At 34.8% G+C, this 17,964-nt stretch overlaps 2 protein-coding genes across 2 annotated transcripts; one reads left to right on the top strand and one right to left on the bottom strand.

The window, feature by feature from the left end:
• The first annotated feature begins 11,675 nt into the window (after positions 1-11,675).
• Positions 11,676-14,816, top strand: LOC141723754 (BTB/POZ and TAZ domain-containing protein 1-like). Its single transcript, XM_074525642.1, has 5 exons — positions 11,676-11,880; positions 12,070-12,206; positions 13,058-13,361; positions 13,450-13,766; positions 14,419-14,816. Exons 1-5 carry the CDS (start codon positions 11,779-11,781, stop codon positions 14,588-14,590), a joined length of 1,032 nt encoding a protein of 343 aa, XP_074381743.1. The 5' UTR covers positions 11,676-11,778; the 3' UTR covers positions 14,591-14,816.
• A 60-nt stretch (positions 14,817-14,876) lies between these two features.
• On the bottom strand, positions 14,877-16,592 carry LOC141723753 (vignain-like). Its single transcript, XM_074525641.1, has 4 exons — positions 16,097-16,592; positions 15,737-15,972; positions 15,507-15,647; positions 14,877-15,329 (listed from the first exon to the last, which is right to left on the bottom strand). The coding sequence occupies exons 1-4, from the start codon at positions 16,590-16,592 to the stop codon at positions 15,066-15,068; spliced, it is 1,137 nt and encodes a 378-aa protein (XP_074381742.1). The 3' UTR covers positions 14,877-15,065.
• Positions 16,593-17,964: the final 1,372 nt, after the last annotated feature.

The raw sequence follows: 17,964 nt of genomic DNA, 5'->3' as shown, positions 1-17,964 counted from the left end.
CTTTCTCCATCCTCTCATCTTGCTCTATTTAAAGCTCATAAGTTTTCAGGATGCCATACAGTCTCCCGAAGGTAAACTCCTTGTAATCCTGAGAATTTCTCAGTGAGACTGTCATTGGTTTCCATTCCTTTGGAAGAGATCTAAGGAACTTCAGATTGGAGTCTTTTGTCTGATAGACTCTTTCATGCAACTTCAGAGCATTTAGTAGTTTTTGAAATCTACTAAAAATGTCAGTGAGAGACTCACTATCTTCACAATGAAAATGCTCATATTGCTGAATTAGCAGCTGCATCTTATTTTCTCTAACTTGCTCAGTACCATCACAGATAACTTGTATGGTGTCCCAAACCTCCTTGGTTGTCTTGAAATTGATGATATTGTCAAACATGTCACCATCAACTCCATTGAATAAAATATTCATGGTCTTTTTGTCCTTTCTGACTTGCTCAATATCAGGTTCTGACCATTCATGCCTAGGCTTGGGGATTCACCTTCCAGTGATGATAATTGTCTTTATCCAGAAATAAAATTTTGACTCCAACATCCTTCTTGTTCATCTTGTTGTTTTGTTGTGATCTTTAAACTCTTTTTACTTCAAGAGCTTGCTCTGATACAAATTATTATTCCCTAATAATACAACAAGAATTACAGAAGGGGGGGGGTTGAATGTAATTATGGCTTCTTTTTAATAATTATGAAAAATGGTTATAACTCAATAATATACATGTATATGATTTGCAAAGTGCGGAATGAAAGAATTATATAAATCAAAACACAAGTAATAAAAACACAAGTCTTTAAAACTTTTTGGTGGATTTGAATGTATCCACCATATATATATATCAATAGAACTCTGTGTAGCTCAAATAAGCTCACAACTGCTTACAAGTATGAACAACTAAAAATGGCAGAGAAATGCTAAAGGATACAACTTACAAATGTTTCTCTGAGAATGTATTTTTTTAGTCTTGTTTTTTTATTCTGCTTGCTTCACTTGGTTTATATATCACCAAGTTTACATAGCAAAAAAGATAAGATAATAAAACAAAACTATCAAGTCTAACTCTATGCTCCTTCATTACTCTATTCAAGCATCTTTGAAAACCTTCATAGCTTGCATGAAAATGGTAATGCTTCGTTATTCTCATTATCCTGCTAAACAGGCTGTCACATTCCTTTTACAAACATCCAACGCAAACAGATGTTTGAATTGATCATCCGTCAGGTACATGCTTGTTATCCGTCGGGTTGCCTTGTTGATCATCCGTCGGGTAGCTTTGTTAATCATCCGTCGGGTAGCCATTTATCACTTGACTCCATTTCATTTGTGCAAAATTACAAGACATCTTATATTTACATTTAATCAACCTATTCTGCACATCTACTAGAAGTCTTCATGACTCATAAGCTACTACAGAAACTATACAAAGTTGTTTGCAGAAATGTGTTACATTACTTATTATTACATAAGCTACTCACCCGATGGATATCAATTAGTCATCCGTCGGGACTATATTGAATCATCCGTCAGGACTATAATTGATCATCCGTCGGGTGCTACAAAATTCACTAAGTTAAATCTACTAAGGTGTTTTGTTTATCTTATCATCAAGTACACAACATATTCCTATCAATTTTAGAACTAAAAGTCTTTACTTCCATGTCGATATATAATACTTGGTAAACATAATAAAAAATATGCTAGACTTCAAATTTGCAATTATTTTAAAAGAAGCAAACTTGCAGCTGGGGACACAACTACAACTTTATACATTTCAGACTTATGAAATGATAAGCTTATGCTAATATATTGATATAATTATTTTTGCGAGAATGTACACATCTAGAACTCATCATATGCATATTACCAGGAGGTCAATAAACCAATATGACAGTGTAGAAACCTGATTGTTCATAAATGTATAAACTCAAACCTTCTCTAACGGGACATCTTAAAGTAAAGATTTCTTGTGATAACAAACACCATTTCAGGGTTAACAATGCCAATAAGTATAGATCAGAATAAATTTTATAAGTGTAGGGTAAATGGAACTATAGTAAATATGATCCGTAAAACAAAAAGAACAGAATAAGACTTACTAATAGAGCAAAATTATTTATATGAAACTTCAAGTGCAAAGAGTATGGGTGTAAACATCCAAGTCAAAGCAAACATTAATTTCAAGACAACCAGACATGAGCCACCAGATATAAAAGCACCACCCAGAAGGATTAATGGAGTACACAGTTAATCCTACCATCATATCAACCAAATAATAATGATGATGCATAGCTATGTACTGTACTATAAAAGTTAATGTACCTGTTGTATGTAGATATGAATGGTATTCCATAGAAAAAGGCTTCTCGAGCACCTGCTACTTACATGCTGTCATTCGAGTAACAGATTTGATTAGTTGGGCTAATGCACCTAATATTAGGCAAAAAAATCAAATACTAAATAAAATGTTCTTTAGACATAATAATTGAAAGAGTTGTATCCTCGAAACTGACTTGCACATACGAAATTCTACATGGTTAAAATCCTAAATTTTCAGCATACTAAACAACTGGAACTCCATGCTTAACAACATGAAAAGAGCCGGTGGCAGTCCCATCTTGGAAAAATGGACCAAATCTATCACCTTCAATTGATGCAAACCACATCCACACCATCATAGAAAGCCGCATCAAATGCAGCCAATATATCTGTATCAAAGCACTGCTCTTCACCCCTTATAGAGCCAACTGACCTTGTAAGCCACGACTCGTGCTTTGGGAGAGTCGCCTTTTATTATTGCATACCCAATAATATGACCTCCAGGTACAAAATTTACCGGTAATGGTTGATAAGGTATGTGTTCCATGACCATCATCATCATGTGGTGAATGAAATATGAAACTAAGATGTCCCACTACTGAAGCGGAACCTTTGTTAAAGTATCTGGCTCCAATCAACTTTCTTCATAATGAGAAATATAGTAAAGTTAATACCATAATCACATAGAAACTAAACAACAAAAACATTATTCTTAGTTCCCCAAGAATACACAAAACTATGTTAAAACAAAGTTATCCTAATGGTAAATTCAGATAAGATAATACGGTCAACGTTCAAATAGAAAAATGGAAAAAATATTTGACATGTTGTAGTAAAAAGATTCATCAACACCATTTATACATTGCACACAATGTAAGTAAAAAGATTCATCAACACCATTTATACATTGCACGCAATATAAGTTTTTTTACTCTATCTTCACACTGAAGCTTGTTAAATATACCTGCGAAAAATATACACGCTGAAATTGATCAGTGTTAGGCTGCTAGCACTTTCTAACACTGAAAGCAAAAAACCCACCCTGTGAGAATTGTTAAGGTTAGTATTTTTAAAATAGTTGTTCCAATAAAATCTATATTCTATTCATATAACATTGTATATTCTATATAGTGTTAAAACTTAAAATCATTCTTAATGTTTGCAATGCTACTAAAATTGACACCATTCAAGATTAATGGTTAAACTATGATCCATATTCCAGTATATAAGAATCTGAATTTGTGATTGTATGAATTTTTACTAAATTACTGATCTTTACTGGGTCCTCTCCAACAACTAAACATTATAGGATGAACTCACCTTTCGTTCTACATGCATTTCTGTTAGATACAGCTTTGTCAAAATCCCTAGACCTACCATTCTCCTGAGTTTTATAGCAAGTATTGCACTCATGTCATCTATACACAGATAACAGAATTAGTAGTAAGTTTCTTCACATAAAATATCAGAAAAATTATCAAAAGTATATCAAAATTAATAGTGTTGAGCTGTATTATGAAATAAAAATATCCGAAAATAACCTCTGTAACAATCCACAAAAATGTAACAGAGCAAAAGTATATCATGAAAAAAACTATAACTTGCGTTGATCAATTAATGTTATGCTAGTCTAATGACCTTTGTTTCTTATAGTTCTAAAATGCTCCAGAAATTTGCAGTTGAATTATTCCACTTGGCTGAGATGAAGTGGAAATAATTGATGGTGATGTAGTAGGTTCTGGAAATCCTAACACAATAAGAATTGTGTCTCTTTTATACCAAATTAGAATCACAATTATATTGGAAGCACATCGCCTATGTAACAATGTCATTCATCTTTTAAAATTCATAATTGATTAAAAACTCATAATTGATTAGGCAAAACAAATAAAATTTCAGACAATTGTATTATAAACTTCACAACTATAAGCGACAACACATATGTAATTCTATAAATCGACAAACTGAATTAATTTTGAGAGATTGCTCTTTGTGTAGTTATTAATTGACATATGGGGAAAATATAAAAACAAATAATTTAAATTGCAGAAGATCCAAAAACATGTAGCCGAGCAAAAAAATAAGTTATTGAAATTAGCAAATCTAAATGGCGATGAGTATTAAACCAGTTTATACCTAATACACTGCATCACTGCTTAAGAACATACCAGTTTGTGCGGAAGAAGGAGAACATGGGTGGAAGTCACTTCCGACCTTATTATTGCAGCGGTTGGGTCTGGACCGAAATAATTTTTTCCATGATTGAGAAAAAATTGAAGATTTGAAATTATAATGGGTAAGATCAGTTTGTATTTGGCCAGTTGTTCGAATCCGAAATAACGTGATTGTGGAAGGTTGCTAAAATTACGTGATCTCATTTGTTTAACAGAATTATAAAGTCGGGATAATCAGATGCTATGGATAGTCCGATAGTCCGAGTAATCATCGAATATATAATTATACTGCAAACTTGTATTTGGGTTAACCAATTAAATAATATGGATAGAATCTTGTATTCCAAATTTCTTCAGTAAATTTCTGGTATACTTGCATTGACAGATAAAAGTGCCTTCTTCAGTTTGCTTGACTTACAGGCCCAGAAAATAGCATCCACTCCCATGACCACTACAACCAAGTTAGATAAGAATACTAGTAAATTATTAGATATTACTAACTACAGACGTATGATTGGCTCATTACTCTATCTAACTGCATGTAGACCTGATATCATGTATGCTACCAGTCTTTGTGCAAGATTTCAGGCTGATACAAGAGAACCTCACTTATTAGCTGTGAAAAGAATTTTCAAGTATCTTAAGGGTACAGCTGATCTAGGATTATGGTATCCTAAGGAATCAGACTTTAAGCTAATTGGTTACTCAGATGCAGATTTTACAGGAAGCAAAATTGACAGGAAAAACACTAGTGGAAGCTGCCAATTTCTTCAAGGCATGATTGGTTTCTTGGTTTAGCAAGAAACAAAATTCAATTTCCACATCAACTGCAGAAACAGAATATATTGCTGCAGGAAGCTGTTGTGCACAGACTCTTTGGATGAAGAATCAGTTACTGGATTATGGGTTAGAATTTTCTAAAATCCCTATTTATTGTGATAATCAAAGTGCTATTGCTAATATCGTATTGTGTTGTCACATGGACAAGCCCAGATCCTCTATCTTTAATTCTTTTAGAATGGCATCGCATCAAATTTCTTAGTAGAAAATTCTCCTCCTTTTCTTTTTGTGGCCTGTATAATTTTGTTCTTGAAAATTTTACAAGTATAGGCCAGGAGGGAGCACAGTAACATGTCCGAATTGAACTGAACCAAATGTGAACCGAAAGAATTAAAAATCGAAATAGTCATATATTTTAAGAATTAAACCGGACTTTTATTTGACCAGAAGAACCAAAATTTGTCATTTTATTTTATTTCAAATTTTTATTATTTTGTATATTTTTTTAGTGTATTGAAAATGTCCATAGTTGACCATTATTTATAGTATGAGTGAGAAAAAGAATGGTGCTTAATTAAGAATGGTGTTTTATTTTGATAAGTCTTTGGAAAGATTTTGAAGAAATCCAGGAGAATTTTGCAATTGCTAACCATTTTAAAAATGTGACAAATAATTTGGAATCACATTGCGTATGAAATGACGAATTTTAAAAAGTTCAAGTTCAACGACAAAAAAAGTAAGACTGCCGCTTGTGGGTTGCATTGCCGTTTCCTTTTAACACCTCGTGTAAATTACGTTTTGCATCTGAATCTACTTATCACCTTCATCTTGTGCAGTTGTGCGCACTGAGCAGTGCTGCTAAATTAAAATTTTCAGGATCCATTTTTTATGTGATTTTTTTTAAGCAATCAAACTAGTTGAATTAATTATTTAAATTTGGACTTGTGATTTACCTCGATTAGTTCAATGAACAAGTTGGATTAGTTTTTTTAGTGTAACGGACTCAAGTTATTTGTGAACACAATATAATTTTTAAAATAATTTATTTCGCTCGCACAGTTTTAGCGGGACTTCATGTTTCTTTAGCTTATTAAAAAACTTATAGTAATTATTCAAAATTTCATTACACTTTGTGTAATAACAATATGTCCTCATGAGTACTCAATAAGTATGGAAAATTAGAATTTTAAATCGTTTTGATTGATTACTCTTCCATAATAATGATAGATCCCCTACATATATGAAAATTAAATTTGATCAATTAAAATGATTCAAACTTAATTTTTTTTTTGCTTTAATTATATACTCACGAACATATGTAAAAAAACCTTTTAAGTGTATAGTAACTTATTGAACTTATACACCCCGCTGACTTAGTTGAGGCTCATCAGGTTGAGAACTTGAAAGAGGTACTTTTAAAACTTAACACTTAGATTTCATTTTGATTTCACGTGAACACACGTATTAAATTAGGAATTATGCTCGTGGTGGTAAAATGTTTTGGTAGCACGTGAGTTGGCTATATATAAAAAAAACTTACTGAACTTTAACACTTATGGGTCAAACGAGCCAAATAATGTGGGATGTGGCATTCATGATGATATCGACTCATATTTGGTGAACGTAAAAGATAATTTATTCTCAAAATATTTCTCCAGTTTTTTTTTTTTGTTTTTACACGACTTTCATTATCTTGGGTTCATATTTTATCAAATTTATCGTCACAATTGTTCGGAGCTTATCCTCAAATCATGCGATGCCAAGTACTGGTTGAGTGACTCACAAATTGACATAAAAAAGGTTAAAATATCCTATAAAATAATACTTCCTCCGTCCTTAAAAACATTTCATATTTGTGTAGGACACGTTTACCATGCACACTTTTGATTGTTAATATTTTTAATTTCATATTAGTATTAAATATAAAAAATTTATTGTATTAAAATATTCATAAATACGAATCTAACAAAATCACTCATAACTATGTTTGATCTTATAAATTAAATTTAAATTAGTAGTCAATTATTTACCATGAACAATACGAAAAATCAAAACGGGAAGAATATTATGAGACGGAGGAGTAAAATTTTCCCGGCCGTGTAATATTTTTTATTGACAAGTAGGAATATTCGGATATGGTTGTAAAAAGGGATGAGTACGAGAAGAGCCACGTCGCAGTGATGAGTCTGCTAAAGTCGGGTCTTATTCGAGAAGCCGTTTTAAAATATCTCTATGTGGCCTTTACCATTTCTCAGGAGCTGCTTTATCCATTGCCGAGTCAGAATTCACGGTGTCTCATAATTTTAATGGCCACGTGTTCATTTTAAATCTTGAAAAATTTACCCACGCGCGGTTCTCTTTGTTTTTCTGTATATAAATATATAAAATTCGACAGAATGTATAATGAAAAATGATATAAACTACTATTTTTATTATTTAAACTCCCATTTTAATTTTTAAACACTTTAATTACACAACTATCCATGATTTCCGGCAAGTAGATTTCATTAATTTTATTTTATTTTATTTAATTATGTCTTTTACACATTTACGCATAAACACGAATAGAAAGTTAGAATCAACCAAACCAAACCTAGGCAGCCTTAAGAACAATTATTTTAATCTGTTTTATTAGTGTATATTCTTTTGTAGAATTTGAAGAAACCTAATTTAAACTCTATCTTGATTTCAAAAATAAATGATAAAAAAAATATGAAAGTTATTACTTTTCAAATAATTTTAGAATTACCAAATTGGTAACAATAATGAATCCCAAATAAAATGTGTTAATTGGTTGTTTTATGTTCTGATTGATTATAAATCAATTAATAATAATAATTGCATATATTCATATAAATTTCACCAATAACAATATTTTAAATTAGTAAGTCACCAATATTACATAATTTGAACCAATTTTCTTTCTTCAAGCATTTTAAATCAATTAATAATAATGACCGGCGGTATCTATTCACCGATAATAGTATTTTAAATTAGTGATTCCCCAATATTACAACATTTGAACCAAGTTTCTTTCTTCTAGCATTGCAAATTAATTAATAATAATGATTGTCTGTTAATGCATCGCCTAGGGGACGAGAATACTAAGTTTTTTCATGCTAATGCATTAGCTAGGAGACGGAACAATAGAATTTCGTTTCTCGTTAATGACCAGGGGGAGCGAGTGGAGAATTTTGATGACGTGAGTGATATTGTGCGAGAGTACTTCACGGGGGTCTTTGCTGGGGAAGTAAGAGAGGAAGTTACAGAGCTCAGTGCAAGTCCAAGAACTATAAGTGCATCTCAGAATTTGATGTTAACCGAGAAAGTCACTTTTGACGAATTCACCAGTGCTATCAAAGAGATGCACCCGGATAAAGCGTCGGGCCCGGATGGCCTCAACCCAGCCTTTTTTCAAACATTTTGGAATCTGTTGGGCCGTGAAGTGTTCGATTGTTGCAAGGAGTGGTTAGAAACTAGTTCTTTCCCTTGTGATCTTAATAATACAAACGTAGTTCTCATTCCGAAAAAAGAGAATGCGTGTGCTATGAAGGATCTTAGACCTATTGCGCTATGCAATGTCCTCTACAAAATTCTGGCTAAGGTGTTGGCAAATCGTCTAAAAGTAGTACTCCCCTCAATAATCTCCGAAAATCAATCAGCTTTTGTGGCTAATAGAAGCATCACGGATAATGTGTTGGTTGCTTTCGAGATTATCCATCACATGAAACGTAAAAATCAGGGTAGTGAAGGAGAGATTGCGCTAAAACTCGATATTAGCAAAGCTTATGATAGGGTGAGTTGGGCATTTCTTCAAAATCGGATGCGTTTGTTGGGCTTTTCTGAAAAATGGATTAACTGGATGTCGTTATGTGTTCAAACGATGTCTTATAATGTCTGCTTTAATGGTGGTATTATAGGTCCAATAATTCCTCGTCGAGGGTTGAGACAAGGGGACCCTCTTTCCCCTATCTCTTTCTGTTATGTGTGGAAAGTTTGTCGAATATTTTGGATTAGGCGTCATCGAATGGTAGCATTAGTGGGTGCAAAGTCACCAGTGCAGCCCCTTCGGTGTCGCACCTTCTTTTTGCAGATGATTCTTTTCTATTTTTCAAAGCCACAAATGAGGAAGCTGGTGCTATCAAATGCTTGTTGAACGATTATGAAAAGGTCTCGGGGCAAGCAATTAATTATCAGAAGTCGGGAATATTTTTTAGTGCCAATGTTAGTCAGAGTAAGCAGGAAGAACTTCGGAATGTGTTGGTTGTTCATAATGGCATTACTGAAAGTCATTATCTTGGGTTGCCCTCCCTGGTTGGTCGATTGAAGAAAAGAGTATTTAATTTTTTAAAAGAAAGGGCGAGTAAGAGAATCCAGAGTTGGCAAGGTAAACTCATATCTCGTGCAGGTAAAACCATTCTCATTAGTCATGTTGCTCAGTCTCTACCGTCGTATTGTATGTCGTGTTTTCTGTTGCCTAAAACTATGTGCCAGGAGATTGAAAGGTTGTATAACAACTACTGGTGGAGTTCAGGCATAGGAGGGAGGAGAGGTATCAACTGGTTGTCCTGGAGCAATGTCAGTATGTCTAAACGAAAAGGAGGCCTGGGGTTTATGGATTTATACGGGTTTAATATTGCATTGTTGGGTAAGCATGTGTGGAATTTTTTGCATAATCCTGATGCCCTGGTCACTAGACTTTTTAAGGCTAAATACTTTCCGCAATCTAATGTGTTGAAAGCTAAGAAAGGTGTAGATCCCAGCTTTATTTGGGCAGGCATCTGGACAGTCAAAGAGGATTTATCTGTTGGCTTTAGGTGGATTGTAGGTAATGGTAATGATGTTGTGGCAGTGAAGGATGCTTGGTTGAGAAAGAAATCCGATTTTAAAGTTGAAAACAGTCACATATATGAAAGAAGGTCTGAGCTTGTTTCCAGTCTATTTATTCCTAATTCGAAACAATGGGATGTTGTTAAGGTGCAACAACAGTTTCTAAAGGTGGATGCTGAAGCAATATTGGCAATTCGAGTTCCTAATGGAGATCTTCGTGATAGAATTGTTTGGGCACATTCAACGAATGGTGTTTATTCTACAAAGTCAGGATACCATTTTTGGCAAGCTCTCAATATTGGCATAAGTAACATCATTCAAAGTGAAGGTTGGGGTAAGATCTAGAAGCTTTTCCTCCCTCATAAGATCAAAATTTTTGTGTGGAGAGTCTGCATAGATGTTATTCCAGTTCGACGTAAACTTAGTAGTAAAGGAGTTAATACCACTTGGCTTTGTCCTATGTGCAACAGAGATATTGAACACATGGTACATATTTTTTGGGATTGTGATTTCGCTTTGCATTGCTGGGAATCAGTAGGGCTCCAGTATGATACGAGTAATGTTCATGTCTTAGCTGAATGGCTCCTTCACAAAATCAACAATGCTCCAATGACATAAGTGGTTTTGGTGTGTACTGTTCTCTGGGGCATTTGGTTCTGGCGTAATAAACGTGTTTGGGAGAATCAAACTGTCAACCCTGAGTTTGCTATGCAAGGAAGTTTAAATGTAGTGAAAGAATGGAAAGATGCGATGAGACTGCAGTTTCAATCAGGCCAAAGCAATTTGAAAACGGGTAGTCGGCAAAAGGAATTCTGGATTCCTCCGGATAAAGATATGCTTAAAGTTAATGTTGACGCGTCTTTAGTTCAGGGTGCAGAGTCCTTCTCTATTAGCATGGTTGCTAGGGATCATCAAGGCTCTTTTGTAGCAGGAAGAACTATGACCTTACCTATGGTGGATTCTGTGTTTGAAGCAGAAACCATAGGTGTCAAGAAGGCCTTATCTTGGCTAGGTGATATGCAGATCGAAGGGGACAAAGTTCAGATAGAAACGGACTCGATGATGGCTGCTAAAGCGATTTATAACCAGTCAGTTTACATGCGGGAAGTTGGGGATGCCATTCGAGAATGTCGTTCAATGCTGCAGACCATGTCGTTTGTCACAATTAAGTTTATTTGGAATCAAGCAAACAAGGCAGCTCATTTATTAGCTCGTAATCCTTGTTTTGTTTATTGCCATGCGGATTTTACGTCTCCTCCAAGTTGTTTGTTGGAGACTCTTGTTCTTGATTATGCGAAGTAATGAATTATCTTTTTTTCAAAAAAATAAAATAAAATAAAAAAATAATGATTGTCTGTATTCACATAAATTTTACCGATAATAATATTTTAAATTAAAATTTTTTTCTGCTAGCATTAATCTTAATTTTTACTTTTGTAATTTTTTTTATTTTGAAAAAGGCGCGTGGGTAGGCAGACACAATTTCAAGTCTTTGCTGCTTCTCTCCCTTTTCGTATCAAACAAAAAATCTCGTGTCGGGAGTGTCTATAAAGTACACAACATTGCTCTTCATTTTTAACACTACACATTCATTTCAATCTCCGTTAGCCTCATCCTCCCCTGTCCTCATACTTTATTCCCTCAACATTATTTTCATAATATTCACACCTTCAAATGTCGCCGGAAAAATCTTCGGTTGCCGTCAGTGTCGACGAAACCGACGTACAAATCATCAGCTCCGATGGCACATGCATTCCTGCTCACGCTAAAATCTTGGTAAACATCCGCACTATTCTCGTAACTACAATCATATTATTTAAATTCTTCTGAAACCTTAACGTGTTTTAGTAGAAGCGGAATTATATTATGGTAATTAATATTTGTTGAATATGTTCAATAACGAATTCTTCTAAAACCTTAACGTGTTTTAGCTTACGGTAATTAATATTTTTTGAAATTTTATAGGCTGCTGCATCGCCTGTATTAGAGAGCATTTTAGATACTCCGAGGAAGCACCGGAGTTCTAGCAACAAGACTATTCAGATCCTCGGCGTTCCTTGCGATGCCGTTTCTGTTTTCGTTCACTTCCTGTATTCATCCAGGTCAGTTTCGCTGTTTATTTTATTTCATTTTTCTAATTTTTGATAAGTACTCCATATTCAAAGCTAGATAGGTTCAACATAAACATTTTTACGCGAAATTATTGAAATGGCACCTAATAAAACCAAACCAAACGTGCGTATTATTTGACAGATGAGATGCACACACGCTTTACTTAACGTGTCCCGCGTTTCCCTTACTAGATCCTCCCCTGGTTACGCCTATTAAAAAATTCAAAGATGTCGAGAATTGTGATTATCGATCCTTAGTTATTTCGAAGACCATCTAATCTCTGTCTTTGAATATTTGTCGAAATGTGAACATCATGATGTTCTACTCTGTTCTCTACATTTTTTTATTTACAGAAGTATTGGACTTATTCAATATGAATAACCTTTGTTTATGATTAATTGATTAAATTTCAATGGTCTTTTGCTCTATAATCTACTCTTCCTCGTATACCTCATTCTTACAAGGCCAAGAATATAGATTTCCCCTATTTTTGCCGACTTTTCACTTCATGCCTTGCCAGCTTTGCATATTAGTATAAACTATTGAACAAGTTTTCGTTTATCAGTTTGCTTCCTAGCAAGTCTTGACACATAGATGTTCCGTGTGGCAGGATTTGTTTCTTATTAGTGGAAATGTCTAAGATTCGAAATTACCTTTAAACAAGTACTAATCGAAATAGGACTGCACAGCTCACCGTCTGTTTCCTCTTTCGATAATTGAATAATTGGTCTTAAAATGTTCTGAGTCGAAACTTCCAAGAAAGCAATGAATTAATCTGTTTGAAGCTAGGTTTTTGAAGTGGATGGAAGAAACTGAATTAAGTTGATTAATGTGGCTTCAGGTGCACAGACGAAGAAATGCAGAAGTACGGGATTCATCTACTAGCACTGTCTCATGTGTATTTAGTACCACAGCTGAAGCAAAGGTGCACTAAAGCGTTGGCTCAGGAATTGACTATTGAGAATGTGGTGGATGTGCTTCAACTTGCTAAGCTTTGTGATGCACCGGGTCTTTATCTTAAATGTATGCAGCTAGTTTATAATAATTTTAAGGCTGTTGAGCATACTGAAGGATGGGAGTTTCTACAAAATCACGATCCTCATCTTGAACTTGATATCTTACAGTTCATTGATGAAGCTGAACTGGTATAACATCTGACAAACCAGCACTAATTTATTCTAGATGTGAGCTTATTTTAATTAAAGCTAATTAATTTAATGTTTTGAATAACAGAGAAAAAAGAGAACAAGAAGGCATAAAGAGGAGCAGAGCTTGTATGTACAGCTAAGTGAAGCCATGGAATGTTTGGAACATATATGCACAGAAGGTTGTACTAGCGTTGGGCCCTATGATAAGGAGCCTATTAAGAGTAAAAGTCCCTGTAACAAGTTCTCAATCTGTGAAGGCCTTCAACAGTCTATTAAGCACTACGCTACTTGTAAAAAGAGGGTTGATGGAGGCTGCGTTAGGTGTAAGAGAATGTTGCAGCTACTCAAACTTCACTCCTCCATTTGTGACCAATCTGATAACTGCAGGGTTCCTCTATGCAGGTAATAAGATTTTCTCGCTATTGAACCATTTTATAAGTAAGAAAAGCTGCACGGTTACGATGCAGCAATACTAGTTTTTCTGTAAACATATTCAAGGTTCAGCTTTATTTGAGTAGGATCGAGTATGAATGGGAAATAATTTCAGTGTTGCTTTTACAAGTATCTATTAATCAAACTAGTTAGCTGCATTGAACAATCGTGATATGCATTTAAAAACACGTTTAACATTTATAATTCGGAACATGCTCCAAAAGTCTAAATATTTCTTTGGGGGTAAAGGTGGACATGATTGGCTGTGTGTCATGGATGCTAAGCTTATTATACTGGGCTGCCTGGATATTTATTTTAGGTACATTGTTCTTTGATCAAAACTCAAAAGTGTTCTTCAGTTATTAGCTGTAGTAGGGCCAGTTTGTTGGTTTGGCCATTCAATCACTCCTTGTCTTCTTCCGACCAATAAAAATTAGCCACTCTGTGATATCCAAGTCCTCATCTAAATTTTTTGTACTTTGTTATGATATTTTGAAATAGGAAAAATCTAGAAAGGATGGCCGGTCTCGTAATATCTGTCCCGGTGTATCATATTTGATATAGACACTGCACAGTGCGCACCCTACTTGAATTTGATAAATTTTCTGGTTGTACATGGCAGGCAATTCAAACTGAAGATGCGATCAAGTAGAACCGGAAACCAATCAACAAGGTGGAAATTACTGGTTAGAAAAGTTGTATCTGCTAAAGCCATATCTTCCTTGTCTATGCCAAAGAGAAAGAGAGACGATGAACCAAAAGTGAATTCGGGCATCAGAACCTTTAAGCTGTGAAGAAGCGTTTCTTGGTGGGACGAAACTGCAACAAAAACTCGATTTTTTTATTTATAAAAAAGAAAAAAATATGTTCCCTGTATCAAAATTTTCTTTTTTACGTGGCGGGTTTGTTTTAGCTCTTGAGTAATAGGTAGATTCATATGTGACCTTGTTAGATACACTGTCTACATGAAGCTGAATGCAATTAAATTGTATAAAAGAGAATTGCTGGTTTGATTGTGTATATTTTGTAAAGCATTACAATTAAATTTTAAACTTGAAAATCACAAGATAACATGGTAACAATACAAAGAAAGTTTATTTTATCCTCGTACTCCAGTCACAGATAGTTATATGTTACACTAGATGATACAGTGTTTCATCAAGTTTGTCTTGAGGCATGATTATGGAGAGAGGGGAGTGCATCTTTGACAGGGAAGTTGAAGGTAAATAAAAGTTAAGTATCATTGGAGATGATAAAGCCAATGTGGCTTTAAAGCTCATCTTTAGGAGCAGTCATCGGATCACTGGGGTTACTTGAGGAGTTCTTGATAGGATATGAGGCCTCCATTGCAATGCCACAGATTCCTTCTCTAGCAGATACGCCTCGCTTCATCCTTATGTAGCCACTCTCTCCCCATTCAGCTCCCCATGAATTCTTCACTATCCAGTATTTAGTTCCATCTTGCGTCGCTCCATAGCCTACAACTGCAACTCCATGATCTAGGTCTGTTCCACAGTCTCCATTGAATACTCCCTGTCAATAATGCTCGTGCTTTAAGTCTAGCCATTTTTGATAATGTTTTACTGTATCTTATTTGGAAAATACTGCATCATTCTTTCTGGAATGCAGTAGTTTTGCATAATTAATATTTCAAAATATAAGTAGGTTGTTTTTTAGTTTTGTTATTGAGCTTTAAGCATCATTGAATACCTCAGAGTAGAACTGGAAATCATTTCCCCCGGCATCAATAGCCACAGCGATAGGTTGGTTTGATGCTGCTTTCAGCAATGCATTTTCATTATTAGCAGGGACATCTTCATGTCCATCAATTGAAACTGCTGGATGACTAGCCTGCAAGGCAATTAAATTTGTGTTCATATACAACCAGAAAATTTAAAAAGCGAATACAACCTGTAAAACTAAAATGCCCTATTGTGTACCCTCTGAACATCACATTTTCCATCTTCAGCTCTGTAAGGATACTTGGATTCTGTTGTAAGACCTCCCTTATGCTTGACGTAGTCGAATGCTATGTCCATCAGCCCCCCGCTGCAACCTTCGTTTTGTTCAGTATCACAGTCCACAAGCTCTTGTTCAGATAATGAAACTAACTTATTTGTTTTTAAATAGTTTATTCCTTCAACTGCTGCAACTGTTGAAAATGCCCAGCAACTACCTGCAATATAAAACAGTAACAGTACTTATGTGCTATTTCATGTTTTTTATTTTCTCATTATGGGATTATAATCCTAAAGAGAAACAAATGTACTATAATACAGTATGCAAACATGTTCACTTACCACATTGGCCCTGATCTTTAACAGGGGTAACGGCTCCTTTCCTCCTCCAGTCAACTGAGGGAGCAACATTGTTTACATTTTCGTACATAAAGGTTGAGTTACCAAGTCGCTCGCCTCTGAACATGCGATGATGATTAACCTTGGAACCAGCATAGAGGCTTCGGAACTCAAGGTTAGTCATGTCTGCAAACTTGTTCAGCTTCAACTTGTAAGGCTTATCCAACTTGTTAGTGTTGTGGACATGTTCAACATTCGCCTTAAACACATTAAAGCGCTTGTTCTTTTCCTCAAGACTCCTCGACAGAGTGTGGTGGCTCCTCCACCTCTCGTACATTCCCCACAACCCTTCTTCGGACTCCAACTCCTTGTCATGATACTCGAAACATTGGCAAAGACCAAGAACCAAAGCCAAAGATAGGAGAACAAGAACAAGCTTCTTTGCTTCCATAATGATATATTTAGTTTTTGTTACAAGATGAGAAACTACAATGCACATGGCCTCTTTATATAGTAGATTTCGAGTATGGAGATGGAAGTAGTATGACTACACAAGCGATTGTTCATTAATTATCGGGATTGAGTTGAAGGTGCCTTATGGGCTTGAACAATCAGTAATAATGGTGGTGGAGAATAAGATTTGGTATGGAAATTATGGGAGGACATTGTGAATGATGTATGTTAGACTAAGATAAGAGTAACAAGGTCTTTTAAATTTACAAGTATCGTATGTATCAGTGGAGAGTTGTAGATTCTGTGAAGGTACTTGTTGGATTTGTGGTGAGCTGATAATTTGGCACGCAAAAACTAAAAATGTGCAAGTTTGGTGATGTAAACTTTGAAAAGAAGAAGATTGGATGCGTCGTTAGTTACAGACATTATATTAACAATTGTTTACAAGTGGATATCGAGTTATACTTGTTCATTTTCTTTCAAGGACCTAATCCACGACAAACGATTGTTGTAATCATGTGTCCGCAATCCTTTTCCGCGGATAACTTTAACACTAATTTTTTCTTAACCAAGGGGGACATGTTGTCTATCTGCGCTTAATCCACTCTTTCTAGCAAAAATCATTTGACATTGGCCAACTTCCTTTTTTTTACGTTTAAATTGTTTATATTAGTTCATGCAACTGGGAAATTCTGATCATGGGTTACATAGTTGTGAATTGTGTGATGTTTGATCTTGTTATGGCCGTTACTATACACAACAAGTCAATATAGTGCTGCTGCCAATAACTTGAAATCAGATACCCATCGATGCCTATATTTTCATCCTGGGATGTGTATTTACATAATTTTCGAATAAGCTTACAAATTCGTATTCAGTGTACACGACTCTTTTAGCAGATTTATCTATATTTTCGTAAAATGTGCTATCATCAGACACATGTTCAATAAAACTAGTTTAAGTTAGATCTGTAATAGCCTTTTGGCTGATTATTTGTTATGTATTCGTGTGATATTTGATATATTGGTCTTACTCGGGTGTCATCATATAACTGGATTAACAAACTGGGGGCGTTCCTGTTAATATTGAAGATACGAGTCCTCACTTGTCTTGCAAGTATATTGTTGCGTGATGCACTGGAATTTAGTTAATTAGGAGTTGTATCCTAACTCTAAAGTGACTCGTTTCATGTAAAGTAGCATAATATTGCGATTACTATAATAGAGGCTATTTGTAAATACAGGGGCTATTTGTAAAATCTGATCGACTAGTGTTTTTTGTGTCCTAATTTTTCAAAAAAAAAATAATCCTAAATGACCAAACACGATGAATAACTAGTTTTTATTTGTGAATGTTTATGTACACAAATGGGTCTTAGATTATTATTAAATATCAAGTACACGAGTTTTAATTTGTAA

Source organism: Apium graveolens, chromosome 5 (assembly GCF_009905375.1).
Source record: "Apium graveolens cultivar Ventura chromosome 5, ASM990537v1, whole genome shotgun sequence".
Taxonomy (NCBI): Eukaryota; Viridiplantae; Streptophyta; class Magnoliopsida; order Apiales; family Apiaceae; genus Apium; species Apium graveolens.
This window is presented reverse-complemented; position numbering and strand designations above follow the sequence as displayed.

Bases quoted from the DNA above. Each gene is read 5' to 3' on its own strand.
- LOC141723754 (XM_074525642.1), top strand. From the start codon at position 11,779: ATGTCGCCGGAAAAATCTTCGGTTGCCGTCAGTGTCGACGAAACCGAC. The intron at 11,881-12,069 runs GTAAACATCCGC...GAAATTTTATAG, and splicing joins CTGCTCACGCTAAAATCTTG to GCTGCTGCATCGCCTGTATT. The intron at 12,207-13,057 runs GTCAGTTTCGCT...ATGTGGCTTCAG, and splicing joins CACTTCCTGTATTCATCCAG to GTGCACAGACGAAGAAATGC.
- LOC141723753 (XM_074525641.1), bottom strand. From the start codon at position 16,592: ATGTGCATTGTAGTTTCTCATCTTGTAACAAAAACTAAATATATCATT. The intron at 15,648-15,736 runs GTACACAATAGG...ATTGCCTTGCAG, and splicing joins GAAAATGTGATGTTCAGAGG to GCTAGTCATCCAGCAGTTTC. The intron at 15,330-15,506 runs GTATTCAATGAT...CATTATTGACAG, and splicing joins ATTTCCAGTTCTACTCTGAG to GGAGTATTCAATGGAGACTG.